This window comes from Dipteris shenzhenensis, chromosome 14 (genome assembly GCF_047967505.1).
Source record: "Dipteris shenzhenensis isolate YYH24624 ecotype China chromosome 14, Dip_SZ_1.0, whole genome shotgun sequence".
In the NCBI taxonomy this organism is placed as follows: domain Eukaryota; kingdom Viridiplantae; phylum Streptophyta; class Polypodiopsida; order Gleicheniales; family Dipteridaceae; genus Dipteris; species Dipteris shenzhenensis.
This window is the reverse complement of record NC_141609.1, coordinates 4,987,445-5,012,248: the sequence shown is the minus strand read 5'-3', so window position 1 is coordinate 5,012,248 and position 24,804 is coordinate 4,987,445. Positions and strand designations below refer to the sequence as shown.

At 42.2% G+C, this 24,804-nt stretch overlaps 1 protein-coding gene across 1 annotated transcript; it reads right to left on the bottom strand.

Annotated features, from left to right (window-relative positions):
• Nucleotides 1-17,703: 17,703 nt before the first annotated feature.
• LOC147894098 (putative serine/threonine-protein kinase PBL7) lies at nt 17,704-24,067 on the bottom strand. The gene is made up of 6 exons (XM_087385083.1): nt 23,211-24,067; nt 20,102-20,338; nt 19,562-19,752; nt 19,262-19,451; nt 18,591-18,982; nt 17,704-18,485 (listed from the first exon to the last, which is right to left on the bottom strand). Exons 2-6 carry the CDS (start codon nt 20,226-20,228, stop codon nt 18,168-18,170), a joined length of 1,218 nt encoding a protein of 405 aa, XP_087241209.1. The 5' UTR covers nt 20,229-20,338; nt 23,211-24,067; the 3' UTR covers nt 17,704-18,167.
• Nucleotides 24,068-24,804: the final 737 nt, after the last annotated feature.

Below are 24,804 nucleotides of genomic sequence, written 5' to 3'. Positions count from 1 at the left end.
AGTGAGGACTGCATGCCTATTTGATCTCTAAGAGAGTCCTATTGCAATCTTCATCAAGTGGATTTGTGGTCATATTAGAGCAAAGTGAAGTATGTGACAAAAGATCAATTTGTACACAAACATGTCAAACTTTCACATGCAAGTAGAAAAGCATTTAAATGCACATCTAGATGATTTGTTTTTTTTCCCAAAGAGATGTACGGTGACTTGTTTGTCACATATGTCATCTCAAATCCACGTTGAGGATTTTGCAATAAGCAATGATGAATTTTTTGGGGGGGTTTGTGTGTGAAAGAAAGATTCTTATTAGAAGAGAGTTACAAAAATTTGAAAAATATGGGCCGACCTATTGTGGTGCTTTGCAAGTCTATCTTGCCACTAATTGCCTACTATAGACCTTCCCTACTAAGAGTGCTCTCAATGGAAGCAAGAACGGAAGAGGGAGAGAGAGAAACAGAGAGCCACACAAGTTTTTGTGGGTGCAGAACACCCTAATCTTCTTTTTCATTCATTTATATATCTGTTTGAGTATTGTACATAACCGGGGTAAAGGCACAATGACCTTTAACCCCCACAACCTCCCACTTAAAGGACAATGTGCCTTTAAGGGAGAACAACTAGTGAGCATACTATCCAATGCCCATCAATACACAACAATACTCAAACCGCTGACTAGGTAGACTCTTCGTTAGCATATCTGCAGGGTTATCATCCGTATGAACCTTGACAAGCTCTATGCGCTTGTCCTCAAGTACCTCCCTGATGAAATGGTACCTAACCTCAATGTGTTTGGTCTTTGCATGAAAGACCAGATTCCATGCTTGCTGAATAGCACTCATGGAATCACTATGCAATGCCGGTACACCTGTATGAATCCCCAAATCTCCCACTAGCCGATCAAGCCATATAGCCTCCTTGCAACCCTCTGTGGCTTCAACATACTCAGCCTCTATGGTAGACAAAGCAATGCACTTTTGTGCGCGAGACATCCACGACACTGCACCACTTGCAAAGGTGAACACATAACTAGAAGTGGATCTCCTACTATCCACATGCCCTGCATAGTCTGAATCTGTGTACCCAAGTACACGCATGTCTCCTCTACCAAAGCAAATGCACATCTCCTTGGTACCCTTCATGTACCTCATGATGCACTTCACTACCTCCCAATGCCTCTTTCCTGGATTAGCCATATACCGGCTAACAACTCCCACTGCAAATGCAATGTCTGGTCTAGTAGCTATCATAGCATACATAAGACTCCCAACTACTGATGCATAAGAACCTTGGCCATCATGGCCCTCTTCTCATCTGATTTGGGACTATTTGTGTGACTCAGTTTCACATATGGAGGCAATGGAGTACTCACTGCCTTCCCCCCCTCCAAATTGAAACACTGCAATACTTTTGTAACATACTCTTTTTGTGAAAGCCAAAGTAGTTTCCTACTCCTATCACGTGTGATGTGCATACCAAGAATATGACCTGCAAGTCCTAAATCCTTCATATCAAAGGCCTCATGCAACTTGGCCTTTAATGCATCTAGCTCATAAGTATTCTTGCTAGCCAATAGCAATTCATCCACATATAGTGCCAGGATTATTAGGCTATTATCCTTAGCCCTTTTAGTGTAGAGGCAGTGATCAATTTCACTCCTTCTAAAACCCTGGGACCGAATGAAAGCATCAAACTTTTGATACCATTCTCTAGGTGCTTGCTTAAGACCATAGAGACTCTTCTTCAACTTGCAAACTAAATGCACTTTGCCCTTTTCTTCAAAGCCTTCCAGCTGCACCATGTAAATTTCCTCATGCAAATCCCCATGCAAGAAAGCTGTCTTGAAATCCATCTGCATAAGCTCAATATCCTCTAATGCCACTAGTCCAAGCATGCATCTAAGTGTGGTCATCTTCACAACCGGAGAGAATATCTCATCAAAGTCCACACCCTTCTCTTGCTTGAACCCTTTAGCGACCAAATGGGCCTTGTACCTAGGCACATTATCACCTGTGACCTTCATTTTATAGACCCATTTACATGGCAATGCTTTCTTTCCATGTGGCAAAGAAACCAAGTCCCAAGTCTTATTCTTCATAAGTGAACTCATCTCTGATTGCATAGCATACTCCCACTTGCATTGATCCTCGTGCATCATAGCCTCTCTGTAGCAAGAAGGCTCCCTGCAATGAGTAAGCATCACATAGTCTACCCCTGGAACAAACCTATCAGGCGGTCTAGACACTCTAGATGATCTTCTCAAGGGCATTTCAGCTTGCTGTCCCACCTATATATCAGCCATATTTGGCTCATCGTTTTCACCAATAGATGATCCATCATCTACCCTTGATTGTATACCTGTGGGAGTACTTGGTGGTACCATTTCTTGCACATTTGGTGCATTGACAACTTGCTCTCTATCAACATATGCAGGTGGATTCACATCCTGGAAAGTGATTCTCCTCATTTCCACATCCCTCATGGGTGCCTTATGCATCTTCTTCTTATTGAAGACTACATCATGGCTGCATATGATCTTCTTTGCTTTTGGATCCCAGAGACGATAGCCCATCTCTCCACTTTCACCATAACCCAGAAAGATGCATTTCCTAGACTTAGGATCTAGCTTCTTTCGAAGCTCTTTTGGCACATGTGCATATGCCTCACACCCAAATATATGCAAATGAGAGTAAGAGGGCTTCTTGCCACTCCATGCCTCTTCAAGAATACCACCATCCAAACTCTTACTAGGTGATCTATTGATCACATGCACTGCAGTCTTCATTGCCTCAGCCCAAAAACCACCAGAAAGACTTGCATTGGAAAGCATGCATTGCAACCTTTCTTGAACGGTACGGTTCATCTTTTTTGCAACTGGATTTTGCTCTAGAGTACGAGGGGATGTGAGCTCCCTCTTAATCCCACGTGTATCACAGAAATGCTGAAAGTCATGAGAGAGATACTCTCCACCATTGTCAGTCCGTAGGCATTTAAGCATTCTACCTGACTGATTCTCAACCAAGGCCAGCCATTTCTAAAATACTTGGAACACATCACTCTTCCGAGCTATAGCATAAGCCCACACTTTCCTAGTTGCATCATCAATGAATGTCACATAGTATTCAGCCCCACTTAATGATCGTGTAGGCATGGGACCACATACGTTTGAATGCACCAAATCAAGCTTTGCAAACTCTTTCTTTCCCCTTATTTTATGGGCTGATTTAGTCTGCTTCCCATAGAGACAGTGCTCACAAAATTCAAAATCAAAGAAACTCAAATGCGGTACATAACCCAAACGGCATAAGAGTTTCATTCCATTCTGGCTCATGTGCCCCAACCTACAATGCCACAAAGAAGTGCTTGGCTGCTTGGTTATTGCAACAACATGATCAAATACCCCTGATACATGTAAGGGATACAAAGTCCCACACTTGGCACCCCTAGCCAAAAGCATAGAGCCCTTCTGAATTTTCCAACTTTGAAAGCCAAAAGTGGTGTGAAAACCAGCATCATCTAGCTGACCCACTGAAATAAGACTCTTGGTTAACTTAGGCACATGTCTCACATGTTTCAAAATAAATGTAGACCCATTTGCAAAAGAAAACTTTATGGCCCTACTCCCACTATGTCACATGCATAGTCATTTCCAAGATGCACACAACCTGTCTTTCCACTGTCATAAGTGCCATTCCCTATGGGGAGTAACATGGAATGAAGCACCAGAATCCAAAATCCAATCTTGGGAATATGCATCATCTGAAGTGGTAAGCAACTCTGCAGATAAACTAGACATGAAGAGAACATCATTGTCACTATCATGTGTGACTGCATTGATCTCCTCGATCTTCACTTTTCCTTTGTCCTCCCTTGGACTCTCTTCCTTTTGATTTGCACCCCAATTTGCATTCTCTTTCTTATCCTTTTGCTCTCTTTTCAGCTTGTAGCAATCCTTTTTCATATGGCCCTTCTTGCCACAGTGGTAACATGCAATGTTCCGTGCCTTGGATTTGCTATGAGACTTCCCTCTTTCTTGGGACTTCCCCCTGAACTGTGATCTGCCCCTTTGCACATTTAAGGCTGCATCCTTCTTGTTGCCGTCCATAGACTTCCATCTAATCTCGTCGACCAACAAGCTACCCACAACATCATCAAATTGTAGTACTCCACCAGGTGCAGAGTTACTGATAGCTATATAGAAGGTATCCCATGAGGATGGCAATGAACATAAGAGAAATATTGCCTTAGTCTCCACATCAAAATTCATCTTCTGAGCCTGAAGCCAGCTGAAAATAATATTGAATTCATTCAAGTAAGAAGCAATGGAGACCCCTTCCTTCATCTGCAGCTCAAACAACCTCTTCATGAGGTAAACTTTATTAGAGGCAGTTTCCTGTTCATAAGTGGCACAGCAAGCAATAGTTGCCTCTACAAGTCAATACGGAGTCTCTGTTAATGAACGAAATAGGGAAAAGCTCAACAGAAGCAAGAACGGAAGAGAAAGAAACTCAGAAAATGACTTTTTCTTTGAAAACACTTAATAGGTTCTCAAAACCTTCGCTCTAGTGGGGTGTTGATGAACGGGAGGTGGCGTTGCTACTATGCATGTTCATGAGCTCCGTGAGCAGGAGAGAAGCTGTGAGGCAGCTATCATCACGTAGATATATAGGCGCCATCAGTCCGAGTACATGGAATAGTTTATGCTTGCAAGAGGCCGCAACCGGGGTGTGGGGCGATCAAAGAACTAGCATGAAGGTCTTGGGAACATGCACGGAACAGCTGCAGCCCTTATGCTTGTGGTCACGCTATAGCCAGTAGTCCGAAAATGGGAGAAAGAAGCCGTCTAGTACTTCATGGGTGATCTTAGGAGAAGCTTGATGATGTTCTTCTAGATAGAGGGAGCTCATGGATGATAATAGAATCTTGTGAAGAAGCTCGTGGCGACGACAATAACCTAATTGGAGCAATGGACCTTGGCGGCTGTCTGCATAATGTTTGGATCTTTCTTGCATCCTAAGCATGGATGTAGTTGTGGAGAATGCTTGTATAGTTGGTTTCTAAAAGGTGTGACAGTAGCACTTGGAGATCAAAGAATTGGCGTGAAGACCATTGAGAACATGTATGAAGGGCTTGCACATCCTATGATTTTGTGATCATGCTACTGGAAGCTGGTGCACTTACTTGATGTTGACGGGAGAGTGGCTTTTGGTTTCATGATCATGATGACGGTTAAAAGAAGCTCTCTTGTGGGATGTGGGTTCATAGCATGTATGGATGTTTATACCTTGAGCTGTCAGGAAGTGATGGCAGTTATGTAGTTCTGAAGTTGTCATTTTCTTGGGATTTATGTTTCATGGGTCTTCTATGTATTTTCTGAGCTTGATCCCAGTACAAAACCAAAGTGACTTTTCCAAAGGTTCCTCCAAGGTCTCTACACACTCGGATGCAAATAAAGTCACCCACAAAGCTTCCCACAGAGCTTCTCCTTCCTCCCACAAAGCTGCTGAGCTTCAAGCATTCATGCACGCTCAGCTAGATCACCCGGGCTCTGATACCAGTTGAGAGTGCTCTCAATAGAAGCAAGAACGAAAAAGGGACAGAGAGAAACAGAGAGCCACACAAGTTTTGGTGGGTATAGAACACCCTAATCTTCTTTTTCATTCATTTATATATGTGTTTGAGTATTGTACATAACTGGGGTAAAGGTAGAGTGACCTTTAAACCCCACACCTACTACCTTGTCCATGCTATACATGCTACTAATACTATTGATGTACCATTTGTACTTATTCTTACTATTGTACCAACCTAGATACCTTCATAATCTTGACCTAACAATAGGTCTATGTGCTACCCATGTGGAAGCCATATTGCTAGCGATTCACATGGTAGTATCATTCCCCCCCTATAGGTCCATCTTCCCTCATGAATGCTACCCTCACATGGTATTCTCATCCCCCTTGTTAGGTCCAGATACCTTACAATAGGGCTATGTGCTACCCATGTGGAAGCCATATTGTGAGTGACTCACGTGGTAGTCTCATCCCCCCATTGTAGGTCCATATACCCTCATGCATGCTAAGGTGTCAACCATTGAGATCTCCTAATTTGGGGGCTCATACGTGCGGCATTGCCCCTATATCTCCAACATGGTCATGTAAGTGAAACTATTGAGAATAACTTTTGGTTATATATTCCCTAGAGAATGGCACTAGTGCCATTCCATACAAAGTCTAATGAGCTTGTGGAGAATAGCATGCCATTCTCCCATTCCAAAGGAGAATATGTAACTAGTGTCAATATCACATTTCCAAGACAAATTATTGGCCAGAATGTCACTAGCTCCATTCCTCCTTTGCAAATCCAAAATCTTGGCTTTGCAAGGGGAGAATGGCACTAGTGTCATTTCTCAAAACATCGAATGAGGTTGTAGGGAATCCCCAGTTTTTGAGGTTGTGGAGAATGGCACTAGGTCCATTGTCCTCTTTGTAATGGCTAGAATGGCATTTATTCCATTCTTCTCATTGCAATGGCAAGACTTGTAGTGGTTCTATGCTCCCCATCGTAATGGAGAGAATGGCACTAGTGCCATTCTACCATTGCAAGGCTGAAATATTGGCTTTGCAAGAGAGAATGGCATTAGTGCCATTCCTCCTTTTCAAATCCAAAATCATGGCTTTGTAAGGGGACAATGGCAATAGTGCCATTCTCCATCTTGCAAAGGTAGAATGGCATAGTGCCACTCTTCATAACCTCCAATGATGTTGTAGGTAATGGCACTAGCACTAGTGCCATTCTCCATCTTGCAAAGCTAGAATGGAGTAGTGCCATGTTGTAGGGAATGGCACTTGCGCCATTCTCCCCATTCTTTGAGCTTGTGGAGAATGGAACTAGTGCCATTCTCCTCTTTGTAATGGGCACAATGGCACTAGTGCCATTATCACTTGCCCTTTTGAATTTTCAAAGGAGAAATGGCACTAGTGCCATTCTCACTTGAAGACAAGGAATGGCTTTGCAATAGGAAGATGGCACTAGTGCCATTCTCCCCATTGTAATGGCGCCATTTCTCCTCTATAAATCCAAAATCTCATCTTTGCAAAGCTAAAATATTGCCTTTGCAAGGGGAGATTGGGAGAATATGGTACTAGTGCTATTCTTTCCATTGTAAGTGTAGAATGGCACTAGTGCCATAACCTCCAATGCAGTTGCAAGGACTGGCACTGGCGCCATTCTCCGCATCCTTTGGCTTTGCAATAAAAAAATGGGACAAGCACCATCCTCCCCCTTGCAAGCGTAGAGTGTAGAATGGCACTTGTGGAATTCCTCACAACCTCCACTGAGGTTGCAGGGATTGGCACTAGTGCCATTATCCATTCTCTAGTTGCACTGGGGAGAATGGCACTAGGGAAATTGTCTCCATTCTTGTAGGTTGTGGAGAATGGAACTAGTTTCATTCTCCTCATTGCAATGGCCAAAATGGCACTAGTGCCATTCCCCCCTTTACAAGTGGAGAATGGGACTAGTGCCATTCTTCCTTTGCAAATCCAAACCTTTGGAATCCAAGCCTTTGGCCTTGCAAGGGGACAATGGCACTAGTTCCATTCCTTACAACATTCAATGAGGTTTTAGGGAATGACACTAGTGCCATTCTCCTCATTACAAATGGGCAATGGTACTAGTATGCTTCTCCCTATTGCAATGCAAAAAATGACAATAGTCCCATTCTCCTATTACAATGTGAAAATATTGTGTTTGCAAGTGAGAATGGCACTCGTGCCATTCCTCCTTCACAAATTTGAAATCTTGGCTTTGCAAGGGGGGAATGGAACTAGTCCCATTCTCCCTTTGCAAGCATAGAATGGAACTAACTCCATTACTCATAACCTCCAATGAGGTTGTAGGGAAGGGCATTGGTTCCATTTTACCCACACTCTACTGAGGTTGTGGAGAATGGCACTAATGCTATCCTCCACATAACCTTTGATGAGGTTGTGGAGCCTCCAATGAGGTTGTAGGGAATGGCATTGGTTCCATTCTGTCCACACTCTGATGAGGAAGTGCAGATTGGCACGAATACCATTCTCCCCACCACAACCTCCTATGAGGTTGTGGAGAATGGCAATAGTGCCATTCTCCCCTTGCAATGGAGAATATGGCATGAAGGCCAATCTCATATTTCCAAGACAAATTATTTGCTAGAATGGCACTAGCACCATTCCTCCTTTGCAAATCCAAAATCTTGGCTTTGTAAGGGGAGAATGGCATAGTGCCATTCTCCCTCTTGCTAGTGTAGGACTATTGTCTTTCGTTGCACCCTCCAATGACATTGTAGGAAATCACACTGGTGCCATTCTCCCCATTTCTTGAGGTTGTGGGGAATGGAATTAGTCCCATTCTCCTCTCTCCTCTTTGCAATGGCTGAAATAGTGCTAGTGCTATTCTCCTTTGCAATGGCAGAAATGGCACTAGTACCATTCTCCTCATTGCAATGGTCAAAATTGCACTAGTGCCATTCTCCCCATTGCAGTGGAGAATATAGTGCCATTCTACTATTGCAAGGCTAGAATATTGGCTTTGTGGTCCTGTTGAAAATCCAAAATCATGGGGAATGGCACTAGCGCTATTTCCCCCATTGCAAGTGGAGAATGGCATTATTCTGAATCATCAACAGGAAAGATGAATCTTGCCTCAAGTAGTTGTGTTACCTCTTTCTTTGGTGCCTCATCTTGGATCACCCCCAATCGCCTTAAGCGTTGCACAACTAGCTTGCTTTCTAGCTTCAACTCAATCTTGTGCTCCACAAGAGAGACTGGTCGAACCTGTGAATAGCTTGTTGCAAAGAGATATGGAAAATCATCTAACATATCCAAGTACTGGAGCTTCTCACTACCTGATAGAGAATTACCAAGAAGCTCTTCATTGCATTGGCATCATTTAGTGTGCTCCACATCCTCCACATGAAGTGTCTCTACAGGATCTTCTTGCACCACCACCTTGTTTCTTCCTGACTCATCCCGATCAGGACCAAGACAAAGACTAAAGGCCATTCCTTCCACCTCACCCTTTGAGTTGGACTCCTCGGAGCTACACCCTGTCTCTTCTTCTTAATCGGTTAAGTCAGAGCTACTCTCTGGTGTTGAAGACTCCTCCTTGACAACTTCCTTTTTGTGACTTCTGATGTTGTAGTGCACCTTCTTATCATTTCCCTACAAAATCAATTCTCCAATATCCCACTTTTGAACAGCCTTCACCTTGCGTAGCCAAGGCCTTCCCAAAATCAATGGATAGGCATGTGCATTTGGCTTGGTAGGAATCACCTGAAAAGTAGTCAGCACAGAAATTCCACATACATCCACTTCTAGATTCTTCACAACTCCCAAGGTCTTTACCCTAGTATTATCAGCCAATTTGATGCGATAAGGAGAGGTAGTACTAGATCAGCATCTATCATGGTCTTCTCACTCATGACATTAATGGATGCACCTCCATCAATTTAAACATTAGAAATCACTTGACCATCAATGATCACATCAACCACAGGTGCATCATCACCAACATCTATATCTACCTTTTTAACGACAGGAATGGCACTTTTCTTCTTTTTCTTCTTTGACATTCTTGTGCTTGCTAGCTTTCCCCATTCTTTCCGTAGTTTTGGAGACAAAGCAAGTAATTGACCAAAGGTGACATGAGCTTCCTTTTCTTTAAGGTCGGACAACAAGTCATAGCTTCCAATGCCTTGTCCTAAAGGAAAGTCTGACTGGCTAATTCTCCTTCTAAATGCCTTCTTTTTCTTACTACGGTGTTCCATGTTCCTCATCTACCTTTTTCTTACTTTCTTCTTCTTCTTTTGCTTTACCACGCCCCCGTTTAGCCATCATTACCTCTCTTTCCTCATCCCCTAAAGAAGATTCTAATAAGGATACTTGTTTTTCTTCTTTCTTTCTCAATCTAGGACACTCAGGAAGATTCTAATAAGGATACTTGTTTTTCTTCTTTCTTTCTCAATCTAGGACACTCAGGGCAATAGTGACCTTTTTCATTACATTCATAGCAAGTGACCCCACTCTTATCTCGAGGCCTATCTTCACTCTTTGGTGCTCTAGGTTGTCGTGCATTAACCAAATGCAATTTCAAATCAGCAAACTCTGCCATCAATTGGGAGATATTATGATCTAACTCAGAGGACTTTGGTACCTGAGGAGTGCCCATTACCTCCACCTTAGGAGTTGAAGCTGTTGAAGACACAAAAGAGGATTCGATCTTTAGAGAAGCTTCTTTCTTGGTCACAATGCAAAGTTTCTCCATGTATGTTGTTGGATCTTTACTCATTACTTTTGAGCAAAGACGAGGCTCTAAAGCCATGACAAATTTGCTCATCTTTAAGTGCCCCTCCACATGCCTTCCACATGCTTGGCATCTGGCCTCTCTTATATTATTGGTACACATGGACATGAGCCCACCTCTTTATATGACTCACTCTTTCTATTTTCTAAAAACCCCATAATATCCCATACACAAATAACTCTCACCCCATACCAAGGTATTCATCCTTCATACACATGGTATTTACAATGATCCATTCCACTCATCCTCTCAATCCCATACAATATCTTAGAAAATAGAATTAAGTGAGAGCCGCTAGGCTATCACCTGATACTCAAACTCTTATCAAACATAAAGAAAAGCAATACCAATGCCAAATAAAAATATCAATTTTTGGTGTCACAGTATCCCATAAGGATGGCAATGAACACGAGGAATATTGCCTTAGCCTCCACATCAAAATTCATCTTCTGAGCCTAAAGCTGGTTGAAAATAATACTGAATTCATTCAAGTGAGAAGCAATGGAGACCCCTTCCTTCATCCGCAGCTCAAACAACCTCTTCATGGGTAAACTTTATTAGAGGCAGTTTATAATTTCTTCCACAAATCTTTCGTAGTCTGCTCATTTACTACTATGAAATAGACTGACTCTGTAAGATGAAGTCTAACGATTGACTTTGCTAATGCATCCAACTCATTCCAATCATCCTCAGACATATCTACAGGCTTAGCTCCAATTCCTGCCAAGGGTTTAATCTGCTTCATTTAAATAAGTACATCCCTTATTTGTTCTTTCCATAAAGAAACATTTGTCCCATCAAACTTTTTAATGCTAAAAAACTCCTTTTCAGAAATGGAAGAGGATGCCATGATGCAAATGAAACAAGATCCCAAATGCTAGTGCCTGCAAGAGAGAAATCACACCAAGTACCAGGTGCGCCCAAATATGTCTCCCTTAATGAAGGATAGTCCCTTGAGCAAGAAAACCTATCAAAATCTTGAGTATGAGATGAATTTAAAAATATGTCATGAGTATAAATTATTCAAATTAACATGATTGTTTTCTACATTAAAAGAGCTTCAAATATTTCTTTACACCTTGAAATTTGGGTAACACATGAAAAAGTTACATTAATTTGAAAGGAGATGGGTTTCATAAGTGTTTTTTATGTTTTACCCCCCCATCCAAAAGACCCCTCCCCTTGGGCCTCACATATTATGAAAAATATGTACAAGTCTTAAAATATTGCAATTTTTCACGATACATACCTTATATTTTGTGGAGGGGGGGCATTAAATTTTCATATTTTTCCCTTGCATATTTGAATTTATTTAAGGAAATCCATACATATTATATATGAACCTTGTCCCTCCATACCCTAGATTTTGGACGAGGGTAGTAACATATTACATATTGAGTTGGCGCACTAGGGGATAGTGTCACCAAAACTCAAGGCTCAAAGCATCAAAATGCATCTGACTCATGTGCATTTATTATGCATCCATATGAGCAAATATGGCCCAAAAAAAATGTCAACCTACAATGGCAAAACAATGGCAAATCCAATGCCAATAAGAGCCAAATGCCTCACGCATAAACACCATCTTGGGCATAAGCATCAATAATGTCTCATCCAAGAGAGAATAGCACTATGAGTCCTTCAACTGAAATGTGTCAAAGCTTTCCCTCAGCATAAAATAGCATCTATGTGCTAAATGTCGATTAATGAAGCATCTTACAAGGCAATCTGGGCCTACCAGCTCATCCAACAAGGATTGCAATGCATCCAAATGGCCTATAAAGCATCCACTGTAACCCAATACAAACCACGAATGAGCACACATGGCTCAGACTGCAACCAGAGTGATTTGCATAAGGTATATCCAAAAATCACGCCCCCACGGCAATGATCGCTAGTGAAAATAGAACTTGAGATGCCTCAAAACATGGGCATCACTGCATAATCAGACTCAGCAAGACAATCTACAAATATCTCTCTTCTACTAGAATCCAAAATCCCAACCGATGAATGGAAAATGGGGAGTCAACCCTTGCAATTGACCTATAATCCAAAAATCAAAGGTTTGAACCTTTGAATGAATTTTTGACAGAGAAACATACGATTTGGCGCCTCAGAGAGACGGAAATTCTCCAAATCTCCATGGAATCATGCAAGAGTTGGTAGGTAGGGGTTTTTGGGCCTCCGAAACGCAATGGAACAGACGCTTTTGAAAATCGTGGTCCTAATCACCGGGTCCCAACACACGAACCAAAAGACGTTTTTGCAAATAGAACCATTTGTAAAACCACCAGAGTGCGAAGGATGAGCAAGCCAAAAGTTTTAGGACCTCTTGACTCCAGCAGAACCAACAGATCTGCGAATGGTTACTTCAAACTTGAGAAAACACACTAGCAGAAAAACGTTGAAGCGGAGACATTGAGTCAAAAATCCAATTAAATGATCCCAAATTCAAGAATGAAAGAGTTTTTGAACTCTCGAAGTGCAATGGACACCAAAAGCAAGAAATGGTTGCCTCTGCAAGTCATTCCAGACTCTCAATCGCGTTGAAAGGAAAAGGGAAATCATCAAAAAATGTATTTTTCTTCCAAAACCACCTATTGGCTTGCAAAAATCCACTAAGAGAGCTTTCCAAAGGTTTCTACAAGGTCTTTGCACACTAGGACGCAAGTAAAGTCACCCTACGGAGCTTCTCCTTCCTCCCGTAGAGGTGCAGCAGTAGTAGACTTCGAGCTCCAAGCTCACACTCTTGCTCAGCTAGAACACCCGTGCTCTCGAGAGATCTCAACAACGGAAGCGGAATGGAAGAAGGTGAGAGAGGAGGAGAGCCTAAAGAGAGACCAACACAGTTTTGGTGGGTACAGAATACCCTAATCTTCTATGTCATTCATATATATATGTGTTTGAGTATTGTACATAGCCGGGGTTAAGGTGTTGTGGCCTTTAACCCCCGAATGTTCCCTCTTTTATTCTGCCAAGAGAAAAATAGCCTTGGTTGATTACTGAATGTGGAGTAGAGAGACATAGACTACTATGATTAACACCAGATAAATAGGAGCACAACAAAATAGAGTAGTGTAGAGCAAGTGGTAACATAGAAGTAAGGAGGAAATAAGCAAAGCAAGAGCACCAAGCATCAAAATTCGAGATAGCAATGCAATAGATAAAGCTAAAAAATGACATAGGAGCAACAAAGAAGGCAATAACAAAGCAACAAAGTAGTATTAGCCAGCAAGGCAAAGCAAAGCAATAGAGCTTATCAACAAAGTAGCAAGCAATAGCACATTAGTAGAATAAAAAGCTAGGAAGTAACGAAGCAAAGAAACTCCTCAAAAAACAAAGAAGTGAAGAAGCAAAATAGCAACAACAAGCAAAGCTAGCAATGCAAAACAAGTAGTAGCCAAGTAGACAAAGCATACAGCAACAAACATTAACAGTAAGTACATGTAGAGGCACTTTAGTTTTTCCTTTCTGCTAAGTGCTCCTTCAGCTCTATGACTTTTACAATAATACTTCAATTATTTGACAGAGCAACAAAAAAATCACATTGGCTAGCTATATAGTCATGGTAAACTAGATTACAAAGGATAATTCCTTTAAATAGTACACATGTACAAGATAGGATTTTTACAAGCACTTTTGTATGATGGCTTAGAGAAGGTCATCACTTGATGGTATTGTGTTGACCAGATTACTTTATTCTTTCTTATGACCATGATTCATTGGATAGGTGACCCACTTCTCCACACTTGCCGCAACTTCATGGGATGAAAATGATACCACACAGTTTCCAAGAATGAAGACATCTTTGAGCTTGCTTGTCCTTCGCTTGGTGTGCTTCAACCATACATGTTTTTCACTATATGAGACACACTTTTGGCACACATGCCTCTCCAACATGCTTGCTACTTGGGCCAGTCTCACACTATGGCCAACACATGGTTGCCGCCCATCCTTGAGTAAATTACACATCGACCTCCATGAACGTGCTTCCTGCATCATCTGTTCTTCCCAGTCCTATTTGCACATCTCCTCCAATCGATGAGGGTAGCATCATCTCCTCCTTTAGTCATGAGGGCATGTCTCTTACAACAATAGAAACACCTCTTCCATTGGCAATGTGGGCACCCTGCACATGCATGGCAATAAGATACGAAAATGTGATGGTCTTACCACTTGCCTCCTCTTCGGAGTGCTAAGGTAGTGTCTACCCCTTTAAAATGTGGAGAGCTTCTATGCGCATTGAATGAATGATGCTCAAGGGCATTTACTATAAGGATAAGCTTCCAAGGTGATCCTTGAATTACAGGAATGGGAAAGGAACCACATGGAGAGAACTATAACTTTACTCGTAGATTTACCAATTGGTGAAGAGCTCCATATAATCCACCATTCTACATAGGATTCATATGATGATTCCTTCTTCCATGGCACTTCATGGGCTTTAGTCGGCACATCCCCACCATGATGTACATGTCCATAGCTTCATCTCCTCCTCTTTGTTTGCTACTACACCTTTTTATTTGTTGCCCTTTTGTAAGAGAATTGTTCATGGAAGGACTCATGGCTATTGTAATTTTTGGTGATGGATGTAAGCAAGCGTGTGGCTCCTAACCCAAAAGGGTAGAATTCTTGGCCTCTATCAAAATGCCTAAGAGAGTCTTATCAAAATGAATGACATACAAGGACCTTAATCTTTGTAAAGCAAAGTCTACCTTGTGGTCTATTGCTCTTACCTTCTACCTCTCTCTTTCATGTAGCTTTTTTATTTAGCTTGCTCTTCCAGCTCTTCCTTACTCTCATGCCTTCAAGCTTCCACCATTGTGCACTCTTAGAATGCCAACATGTACTAATGAACAATATATACACCTTTACCCCTTAGTATTATGGTTAAGGATTGTCCCTATGCCCTTTACACTATTCTTAATAGCATGAACTTATGCGAGCCCAATTTGAGTGTAGTTATAAGCCAGGGGTTTTTCTTGCAACAAGCCTACATAAGGGTCTCTAAGCTAAAGAGGTCATTTTGATGAGTCCATGCTAGCTACTCAAATACGAGTCTATTAGATAATTGTTAGCTATTCACCAATAAGTCATTAGCCTTTCTTGCTTTAACCATTGGATCATGGTTGTTTCTCCAAGACAATATTTTTCATAGGGATACCTTGCAAGTTACATTGACCAACCATGATTTATTTAACCCATGAGATGTATGGGGTTTCACATGAGAGGTAAAGATTCAATTAACTAAGGATGCATCTAAACTTGAAGCGTCTAATCCTCATCAAGTACTAATAAGAACATTGGAGAGAGATTATGTTTAAAAGAGAAACAACACGTGTGTGCATGAAATTTGAAAAAGAACATTGGAGAGAGATTATGTTTAAAAGAGAAACAACACGTGTGTGCATGAAATTTAAAAAAGAAAAACATTAGCTAAGAGAGATTATCTTTAAAATAAAACAACCCATGTGTGCATGAAGTTTGAAGCATGCATGTGCATATTAGGAGTCATTGTGATGTAGGCATTCTCACACCCTAAGCTATAAATCATCAATGTTTTGCAATTCCTAAATTGGCTCTAGGTGAATATGCTCCATCTTTATTTAGGTTTAGCCCATGTAACTAGTACAAGCTTTACATCAAGTCCTTTAATACCTGAATGCAACAAGTATGACATTTCTTTTAACACCAGTTTGGTAGAAGGACAAAAAAAAGTCCTAGGACACTTTTATGTCCTGTTAACTTAGCCACTTCCTAGAATTATTTTGAAGCATTGATGAGGTATTTTGAGGTTTCGATTATTGACCATAATAGCTTATGTGCTAAAAAAATTTGGAATATTTATTGATTGAACTCACGTCTATGAGTTCAAGTTTTACCTAAAGTTTTGAGGTTGAGCTATCATCAAAATTAAAGTTGTTTTCTCAACTTTTAAACAAAATGGCCATATTTCTTGATTAAAATGACTTTTTTCATAGTCCAGTGATAACTATAACGCGTATGTTTAGTTTGCTTTTGGAGCTAGGTAATTATACTTACTATGGTTTTTGGACATATAATTAAATTTTGTGAATGTTGATAGTTAGGCAAATTTGATCTTTTGCACATTATTGACATGTATAACAAGTCCCAAACTCAAACATACTTTGTATATGTCTTTAATATGATTTTATAGAGTAGCATGAGTTTTAGGGGACCTAATAAGATGTAGAACATCAAATAAAAACCTTAATTTGATTGTTGGTTACATTGCAATTTATGCTAATTTCAAGATACAAGGATTAAATGATATCACGGGAACCTTCAAAGATCTAAATTATACTTGTAGAATTATACTTGTAGAGTGGATCTAGTCGTAAACGACTGATATCAACTAACTGTGTTTTATATGTAGAACGTTTATGAATATTTCAAAACTATAAAAGCGAGATTTGCTATGAAACCTATGGTGAATCCTGGTGAAAAACTCTATTACTATATTTTTGTGAGTGCTTTGTAATCATGTGTGATGCTAGTCTTATGAGTCTACCTTAAGCTTACAGCGGGAAGGAATCCTGGAAAAATATATCTAAATCAAGTTGGGATTTTTTTGCCAAAACATCAAAACATATTTAAATCAAGTTGTGAATTTTCTGCCGCCGAAACATCAAAAGGGCAATTCTATGTTGTGTTTTGCTACCAAAGTAGTGTTAAAGTGGATTGTAATGTGATTTGACATTTGATTGACCTAGCGGCTTTAGCCTTGACTTATAATTAGTCACAGGGGACCAAGTCAAACCCTTATTATCGACCTGGTCCAACACACTAGAGCCTAGCTCCCCAAGACCTAAACAACCAACTTTATGTCATGAATGGTCCAAAATATTAGCCGAGCTCCCCGATTAACTAGTAAGTACCTATACAACCAGTAAGCTCAAGCACTCTACTTTTGATGCCTCTATATGATTAGTCATATTCTGCTCCATGGCTGATTTAGATAAGATGGGTCATTCTCCCTTCTTCCTACGCCTCAATCTTCAACTCTACTTTACATGCTCCAATTCTCTTAAGGTTGACTTGATTTTAAGAACGAACTTGGAAAGTTTGAATTCAGCTTTTGAGGCATGACTAAAGGCGCTGCTACCATTCAGATTGTTGGTCTCATTGAGACATGTAGCAAACCATTCTTGGATCAAGGCCAAACGCTACACATACCTTAATATTACTTTCCTTAGTCACTTTTCCTTTGCACATGATGTAGCTGTACATACCAACAGGGGGGACAGTGTGTCTGCCCAGCCTGTGTCTAAGAGTCAATCTTTCTTAGATACAAAATCAGGCACAGCTTAAGTTGCAAGTATTCACAGAAACGAAATCAGGCACAGATTAAGTTTGTGTTTTTTACTATGGTATAATATGTTCCAAAGGACATTGAGTTTCAACCTCAATGGCCCTAAAATACTGATCAATGTCATACTACTCAAGCATCCTTCTGCTTTCGCATGGCAAATTTATGGCCTGAGAGAAAATAAATGTGTATTTGCTGGCTGTTCCTACCTTATTTAGGAAACAGTCTGCAATGTAACTTTCCCGTGTCAAGGAAAATCTTCTCAAGTGGAGGGAAATGCTGAAAGCAAGAGCACTGCAGAAATTCTGGCAAGCTTTCAGCAAAGTTCCCTGCATAGAGTAGCTTCCATTTTCTATTAACTAACTCAACCTGTCCCAAGGCCCATCTGCAAATACCCTCAAGGTGAAACTTTTCTCTTCCTCCATGTGCCCTTCCAAGATTGGAGGAGATCATCCCCATCGAGAATATTGGCATCGTATTTTTCCAAAGAACCCTAGCGGCCTGAGGATGGAACAACACCCTGTCTCAAAGTGCCATGACCATCCCTATCAGCTCTTTTCTCTCTTGCTGGAGAAGGGGAGGCAGATCTACTCCGAGAAACTGGATGCACCGCTGCTTCGTATTTCTGGGATGCTAAATAGGTGAGTGCAGTAACAACATCTCCAATGAGAGGGCGAGTTTCAGCTTGTTCTTGCAGACACATGGCTGCCACTGCAAGAGCTTGATACAGTCCTCGCATGGGATATTGCCCTTGAAGTAATGGATCTGCCATGAGAGGGAACTTCCTGCGATCCTTAAACAGTGGCCGAGCCTGCATTTTTGCCAAAAGGCCACCATAAGTTTTGCTGCGTATGGATTTCACTTTTCAAAAACTATGAACAAGATAAATTGAAGCTATTGCAAACGTGATACTCACCCAATTCACAAGGTTGTGCTCCGCAGAGCTCCTTGAATTGTCGATGGCTTTTCTTCCAGTGATCAGCTCTAATAAAACAACGCCAAAGCTGTAAACATCCGACTTCAACGTGAGCTTGCCAGTCAAAGCATACTCCGGAGCACAATAGCCATACGTTCCCATCACACGAGTAGACACATGTGACTTATCACCCACGGGCCCAAGTTTGGCAAGTCCGAAATCAGATAGCTTTGGATGAAAATCTTCATCCAACAAGATGTTGGAAGATTTGAAGTCACGGTAGATAACAGGTGGATTTGCTTGGTCATGCAAATATTCCAGACCTCTTGCTGCACCTGCAGCAATTTTCATCCTTTTGTTCCAGTCTAAGGGTTCTCTGTCATATGAAAGATCTGCAAGATAAAAATAGCACTCATCTTCAGCTGATTTTCTAGGAGGCCTCAGAGGAGCATAGCTTCGTTTGAAAGTTATTTTCCTGCCTAGAGCAAACTCCAGCCAACAGATTGGACACGATTACAATCAGAAGAACCACAGACTGGCAACAAAACACAGCGCTAAGGAGGTTGCGTTCGGTCCACTGATGCCCAATTCCTCTACTTAAGTGTTATCAAAGTTCATACCATGTGCCAAGAGTTAAGGTAAGGCTGCTCTCCAGGTATCGAAGTTCATACCGTGTAGGTGCTCCTCCAAGGATCCCAAAGGCATGAATTCGTATACCAGAAGCCGTTGTTCACCCTCAGCACAGTAGCCAATCAGATTGACCAGGTTAGGATGGTGAAGTAAACTTAGGATCAAGACCTCAACCAGGAACTCCCTATTCCCCTGTAGACCGTTCCGATCAAGCTGTTTTACAGCGACAATCTGCCAAAAGAAAATATCAAACGAAGATTTTGCACAGATTAATAAGGGCAATGAGAGAGGTATCTGTTGAGAAGAGATTTAGAGTCATTGTGATATTCGATTGAACATGCCTGCCTTGTGCTGTCTAGCATGCCTTTGTACACGCGTCCAAAGCCACCCTCGCCTAAAAAGCACTCCGGTCGAAAGTTTCTGGTTGCAGCTGCAAGCTCTCTGAATGTGAATGTCTGAGCAGCAATGTGACGTTCTCTGGAAAGCTCCGGGTCGTTTGTGTCATCAAAAGAAGATTTGGAATTCAGCGGCTCTGGCGAGGAAAATCACGCGAATGTTAAATGCAAGCCGCAGCAACGCAGGAGCTCTCAATCGCACCAACATGGGTTCCAGGCCCGAGTCATCATCACCCAAAAACAAGAAAGAAAACAGTAAAACCACCTCTCCCAATATACATGTTGGCAACATTTGGAGAATCTTGCATAAAACCTTCGGTGCTAGAAAACTCGCGTTGGCTTGTACAATTCGAAGCAAAAAAAGACCCGTGCTCAAGATCGACGCAGCAAACCTCAAATTAATTGGCCGCCTGGCTACCCAGAATTTTGTAGTGTATATGATTTTATACATCGTAATTCAACGTAAAGAGAGAAGCAGATACGTACCTGACGCGGCCTGGGAGAGATGGTCGGCCGCGAGTCGACTAGTCGATTGTAATTCTTTTAGACTGCTCACTTTGTTTGACGATTTTCGCACCCGTCGTTGCGACCCAAAGCAATCAAACCAGCCCATTTTTTGCCTTGAGCGACCAACCACGTTGCAAACAAGCAGAGGAAGACGATCTTTCGGCGAAGCCAAATTACTACCTTAAAGTGGGCGGCAATGAAGCAACTCGATTGTGCCTGATGGTTGAAATGGCAGATAGATTACGGATTCTAGCACGGAAAATTGCAGATCGAGAAGCTCTAGAAATCAAGAATGGCAAGATGGAAAATTGGGAGCGTTGATTCAAACCTCTCTCTCTCTCACTGTCTCTCACTGTGTGTGTCTGTTGCTCCCTCTCTGTGTCGTATTATATGTGTACTTACTCTCACACTCACTCAATCATAGGATTTACACTCTCACGCCCTCTCTCTCTCTGTCGTCTGATATGTGTTTCTCTCACACTCACTGGAGTAATCACTCGCTCAATGACTCACTCACTCACTCACTCAATGTGGCGTGTGATCTCTCTGCGCTCGCTCGATATAAGAGAATGTCGGTGATGGCGAGACGAAGCAGAGCGTGTGCATGGCACGTGTAACGATATTGAAGGGCGAATGATGCGATGAGAGCAAAGAGGACTAGTTCCTCAGATTGGATATTGATGCGATGGCGATCAGAGAGAAATCCAGATTGGAAAGGGAAGGAGGACGAGCGGAGCAATCGAGATGGGTGGATCCAAATACAGACAGCAGCTAAACGTCGAAGAAGAAGGTGAGGGAGACGAAGATGACCCGCAATCCAGCCACGAAAACACGAAAACACGAAAACAGAAAGAGAGAGAAAATCTGTCGCCTCCCCAGCCTAGAGAGAGATTGTGGGGTCCATTTACACTGGTTCATGACAAAGCCATGTCCTTATTTTAGGGGCACTTGCGACGCACTCCCTGTTTATCAACGCCCATTTGCATCCCACTCTCTCGTCCCGCATCGCCCTAGCTCCTTGTTGCACTCCACATGGCGACTCGACGCAGCTTACCTCCTCTTGTTTCGGACGATTGTTTTTTTTTCCCACACAGGTGCACTATCAGGTCTGCGGTTTTTCCCTCGAACTCATTCGTGGCCCGCTAGTTGTCCGGCGCAGCACAACTACAAAAAACTATCAAGTCCGCGGTTTTTCCCTCAAACTCATTTGTGACCCGTTGGTTGTCCGACGCAGCACAACTACGAAAAACTTTGGTGTTTGCAACTATTCCAAGGTGCTAGCTAAAAAATCTGTGCCTTACTCAACTAGTTACAATAGGAAAACTATTGTGTACATGTGGTCTCATCAAGACCCCATTAAATGACTCCCTAGCTTGTGCATTCTCTCTCTCTCTCTCTCTCTCTCTCTCTCTGAGCCCTTCGAAACATTCAACACATATAAATATCGATGATTAGAATTCACAGACAACTATAAATGGAATTCATGTGGGGAGAGAAGGGATTGAAAGCCTTATATACCTTCCAAAATAAATGCAAGAAGACACATATGTGGGAAATGACACACTGCTTGTGGAGATAGTAATCCTCTATGGATGCCCAACTTGGGCACCTAGACTCTCTAGGATCTACTAGGGAAGAATATGAACTTTACATAAACGTTCCCTAATCAGGGAGTTAGGGGTTAAGGCATAGACACCCTACCCCATCCCACTGGCTAAAATAGGTATAATACCTCTAGAAGGTTCCGAAAGCATTATGTCAATTCATGGCTTACCTCAACAAAGCTGAGAAGATGGAACCCTAGTAGGATACCGCACAAGGCAATGGAAGCTACACAAATCATGGGTTGGCACAAAGAGGAAATGAAATAAATGGAATCGTTGGGTATAAGTGTTGTTGATATACAAAAAGGTGCATGTGAAATCAGGGAGATAGTGATGTAGAAAATGCTACAGAAACTATGGCCAAACCAGGGATAAAAATGGAGTTCTGCAAGCAAGAAATTAATTCAATGGACAGTCATGGAATGTAAAAGTACCTCGAGGAAGACATATCTATATTTAAAAGACATATAATCTATAAAATCAGAGCTGGTGCACATGATCTCCAGATGGAGAGGGGTAGGTGAGCAAGACCTAGGATCCCCAAAGAAGAAAGGAGCTGCAAAATCTAGCCCATAGGGGAGGTAGAAAATGACGAGCATGTACTCCTAAGTTGTAGAGCCTACGCACACATTCGAGAAGGTTATGGGGACAAGAGAGATCATTTGAAAAATCTGCTAGACTAGCCAGCCACAAAACTAGGAAGTTATTTAAAAGAGGTATTGGAACAAGGTACTAGGACTAGCACACAAAAATGCTAGCCCAACAAGTACTCACTATATAGCAAGTTTGTAATATTTTCTCACTGGATAAAAGGGATCGCTATTAGTTGATAGTGATCACCAGTCCCATAGATCTTGAAGGATCTCATATGGACTTTAATACAATCATATCATCTGTCTCTCTCTCTATTCGATTGAACATGCCTGCCTTGTGCTGTCTAGCATGCCTTTGTACACGCGTCCAAAGCCACCCTCGCCTAAAAAGCACTCCAGTCGAAAGTTTCTGGTGGCAGCTGCAAGCTCTCTGAATGTGAATGCCTGCGCAGCAATGTGACGTTCTCTGGAAAGCTCCGGGTCGTTTGTAACTTTGTGTCGTCAAAAGAAGATTTGGACTTCAGCGGCTCTGGCGAGGAAAATGATGCGAATGTTAAATGCAAGCCGCAGCAACGCGGGAGCTCTCAATTGCACCAACATGGGTTCCAGGACCGAGTCATCACCACCCAAAAACAAGAAAGAAAACAGTAAAACCACCTCTCTCGATCTGGCCTAAGTTCGTGGCAATATACATGTTGGCAACATTTGGAGAATCTTGCTTCGGTGCTAGAAAACTCGCGTTGGCTTGTACAATTCGAAGCAAAAGAAGACCCGTGCTCAAGATCAACGCAGCAAACCTCAAATTAATTGGCCGCCTGGCGACCCAGAATGTTTTAGTGTATATGATATTATATATCGTAATTCAACGTAAAGAGAGAAGCAGATACGTACCTGACGCGGCCTTGGAGAGATGGTCGGCTGCGAGTCGACTAGTCGATTGTAATTCTTTTAGACTGCTCACTTTGTTTAACGATTTTCGCACCCGTCGTTGCGACCCAAAGCAATCAAACCAGCCCATTTTTTGCCTTGAGCGACCAACCACGTTGCTAACAAGCAGAGGAAGACGATCTTTCGGCGAAGCCAAATTACTACCTTAAAGTGGGCGGCAATGAAGCAACTCGATTGTCCCTGATGGTTGAAATGGCAGATAGATTACGGATTCTAGCACGGAAAATTGCAGATCGAGAAGCTCTAGAAATCAAGAATGGCAAGATGGAAAATTGGGAGCGTTGATTCAAATCTCTCTCTCTCTCACTGTCTCTCACTGTGTGTGTCTCTCTGTCGCTCCCTCTCTGTGTCGTATTATATGTGTACTTACTCTCACACTCACTCAATCATAAGATTTAGACTCACTCAATCACTCACGCCCTCTCTCTCTCTGTCGTCTGATAACTGTTTCTCTCACACTCGCTGGAGTAATCACTCGCTCAATCACTCACTCAATCACTCACTCACGCACTCAATCAATCGCTCAATCACTCACTCAATCACTCACTCAATGTGACGTGTGATCTCTGCGCTCGCTCGATATAAGAGAATGTCGGTGATGGCGAGACGAAGCAGAGCGTGTGCATGGCACGTGTAACGATATTGAAGGGCGAATGATGCGATGAGAGCAAAGAGGACTAGTTCCTGAGATTGGATAGATGCGGTGGCGATCAGAGAGAAATGAGATTGGAAAGGGAAGGAGGAGGGGCGGAGCAATCGAGATGGGTGGATCAAAATACAGACAGCAGCAATCGGGCCACGAAAAAAAGAAAACACCTCAAACAGAAAGAGAGAGAAAATCTGTCGCCTCCCCAGCCTAGAGAGAGATTGAGGGGTTCATGACAAAGCAATGTCCTTATTTTAGGGGCACTCGCGACGCACTTCCCCGTTTATCAACGCCACTCTCTCCTCCCGTGGCCCTCCACCCCCCTAGCTCCTTGTTGCACTCCACATGGTGACTCGACGCAGCTTATCTCCTCTTGTTTCGGATGATTGTTTTTTTTTCCCACACAGGTGCACTATTAGGTCCGTGGTTTTTCCCTCGAACTCATTCGTGGCCCGTTGGTTGTCCGGCGTAGCACAACTACGAAAAACTATCCGGTTTTCCCTTGAACTCATTCGTGGCCCGCTGGTTGTCCAGCACAGCACAACTACGAAAAACTTCGGTGTTTGCAACTATTCCAAGGTGCTAGCTTAAAAATATGTGCCATACTCAACTCGTTACAATAGGAAAACTATTGTGTACATGTGGTCTCATCAAGACCCCATTAAATGAGTCCCTATCTTGTGCATTCTCTCTCTCTCTCTCTCTCTCTCTCTCTGAGCCCTTTGAAACATTCAACACATAAATATCGAGGATTAGAATTCACAGACAACTATAAATGGAATTCATGTGTGGAGAGAAGGTAAGAGCAAGCCCGTGAAGCCCATTTCATCACTGGCTACAGCAACCCTGATTCCTTAGCATCCAGCCTCCGTCCTCTATTGTTTCCAGCTT

Excerpts from the sequence above, each read along its gene's own strand:
- LOC147894098 (XM_087385083.1), bottom strand. The coding sequence starts at position 20,228 with ATGGGCTGGTTTGATTGCTTTGGGTCGCAACGACGGGTGCGAAAATCG. Across the intron at positions 19,753-20,101 it reads TCTCTCCCAGGCCGCGTCAG|AGCCGCTGAATTCCAAATCT; the intron begins GTACGTATCTGC and ends TTTCCTCGCCAG. Across the intron at positions 18,486-18,590 it reads AGCACAACCTTGTGAATTGG|GCTCGGCCACTGTTTAAGGA; the intron begins GTGAGTATCACG and ends GCAAAAATGCAG.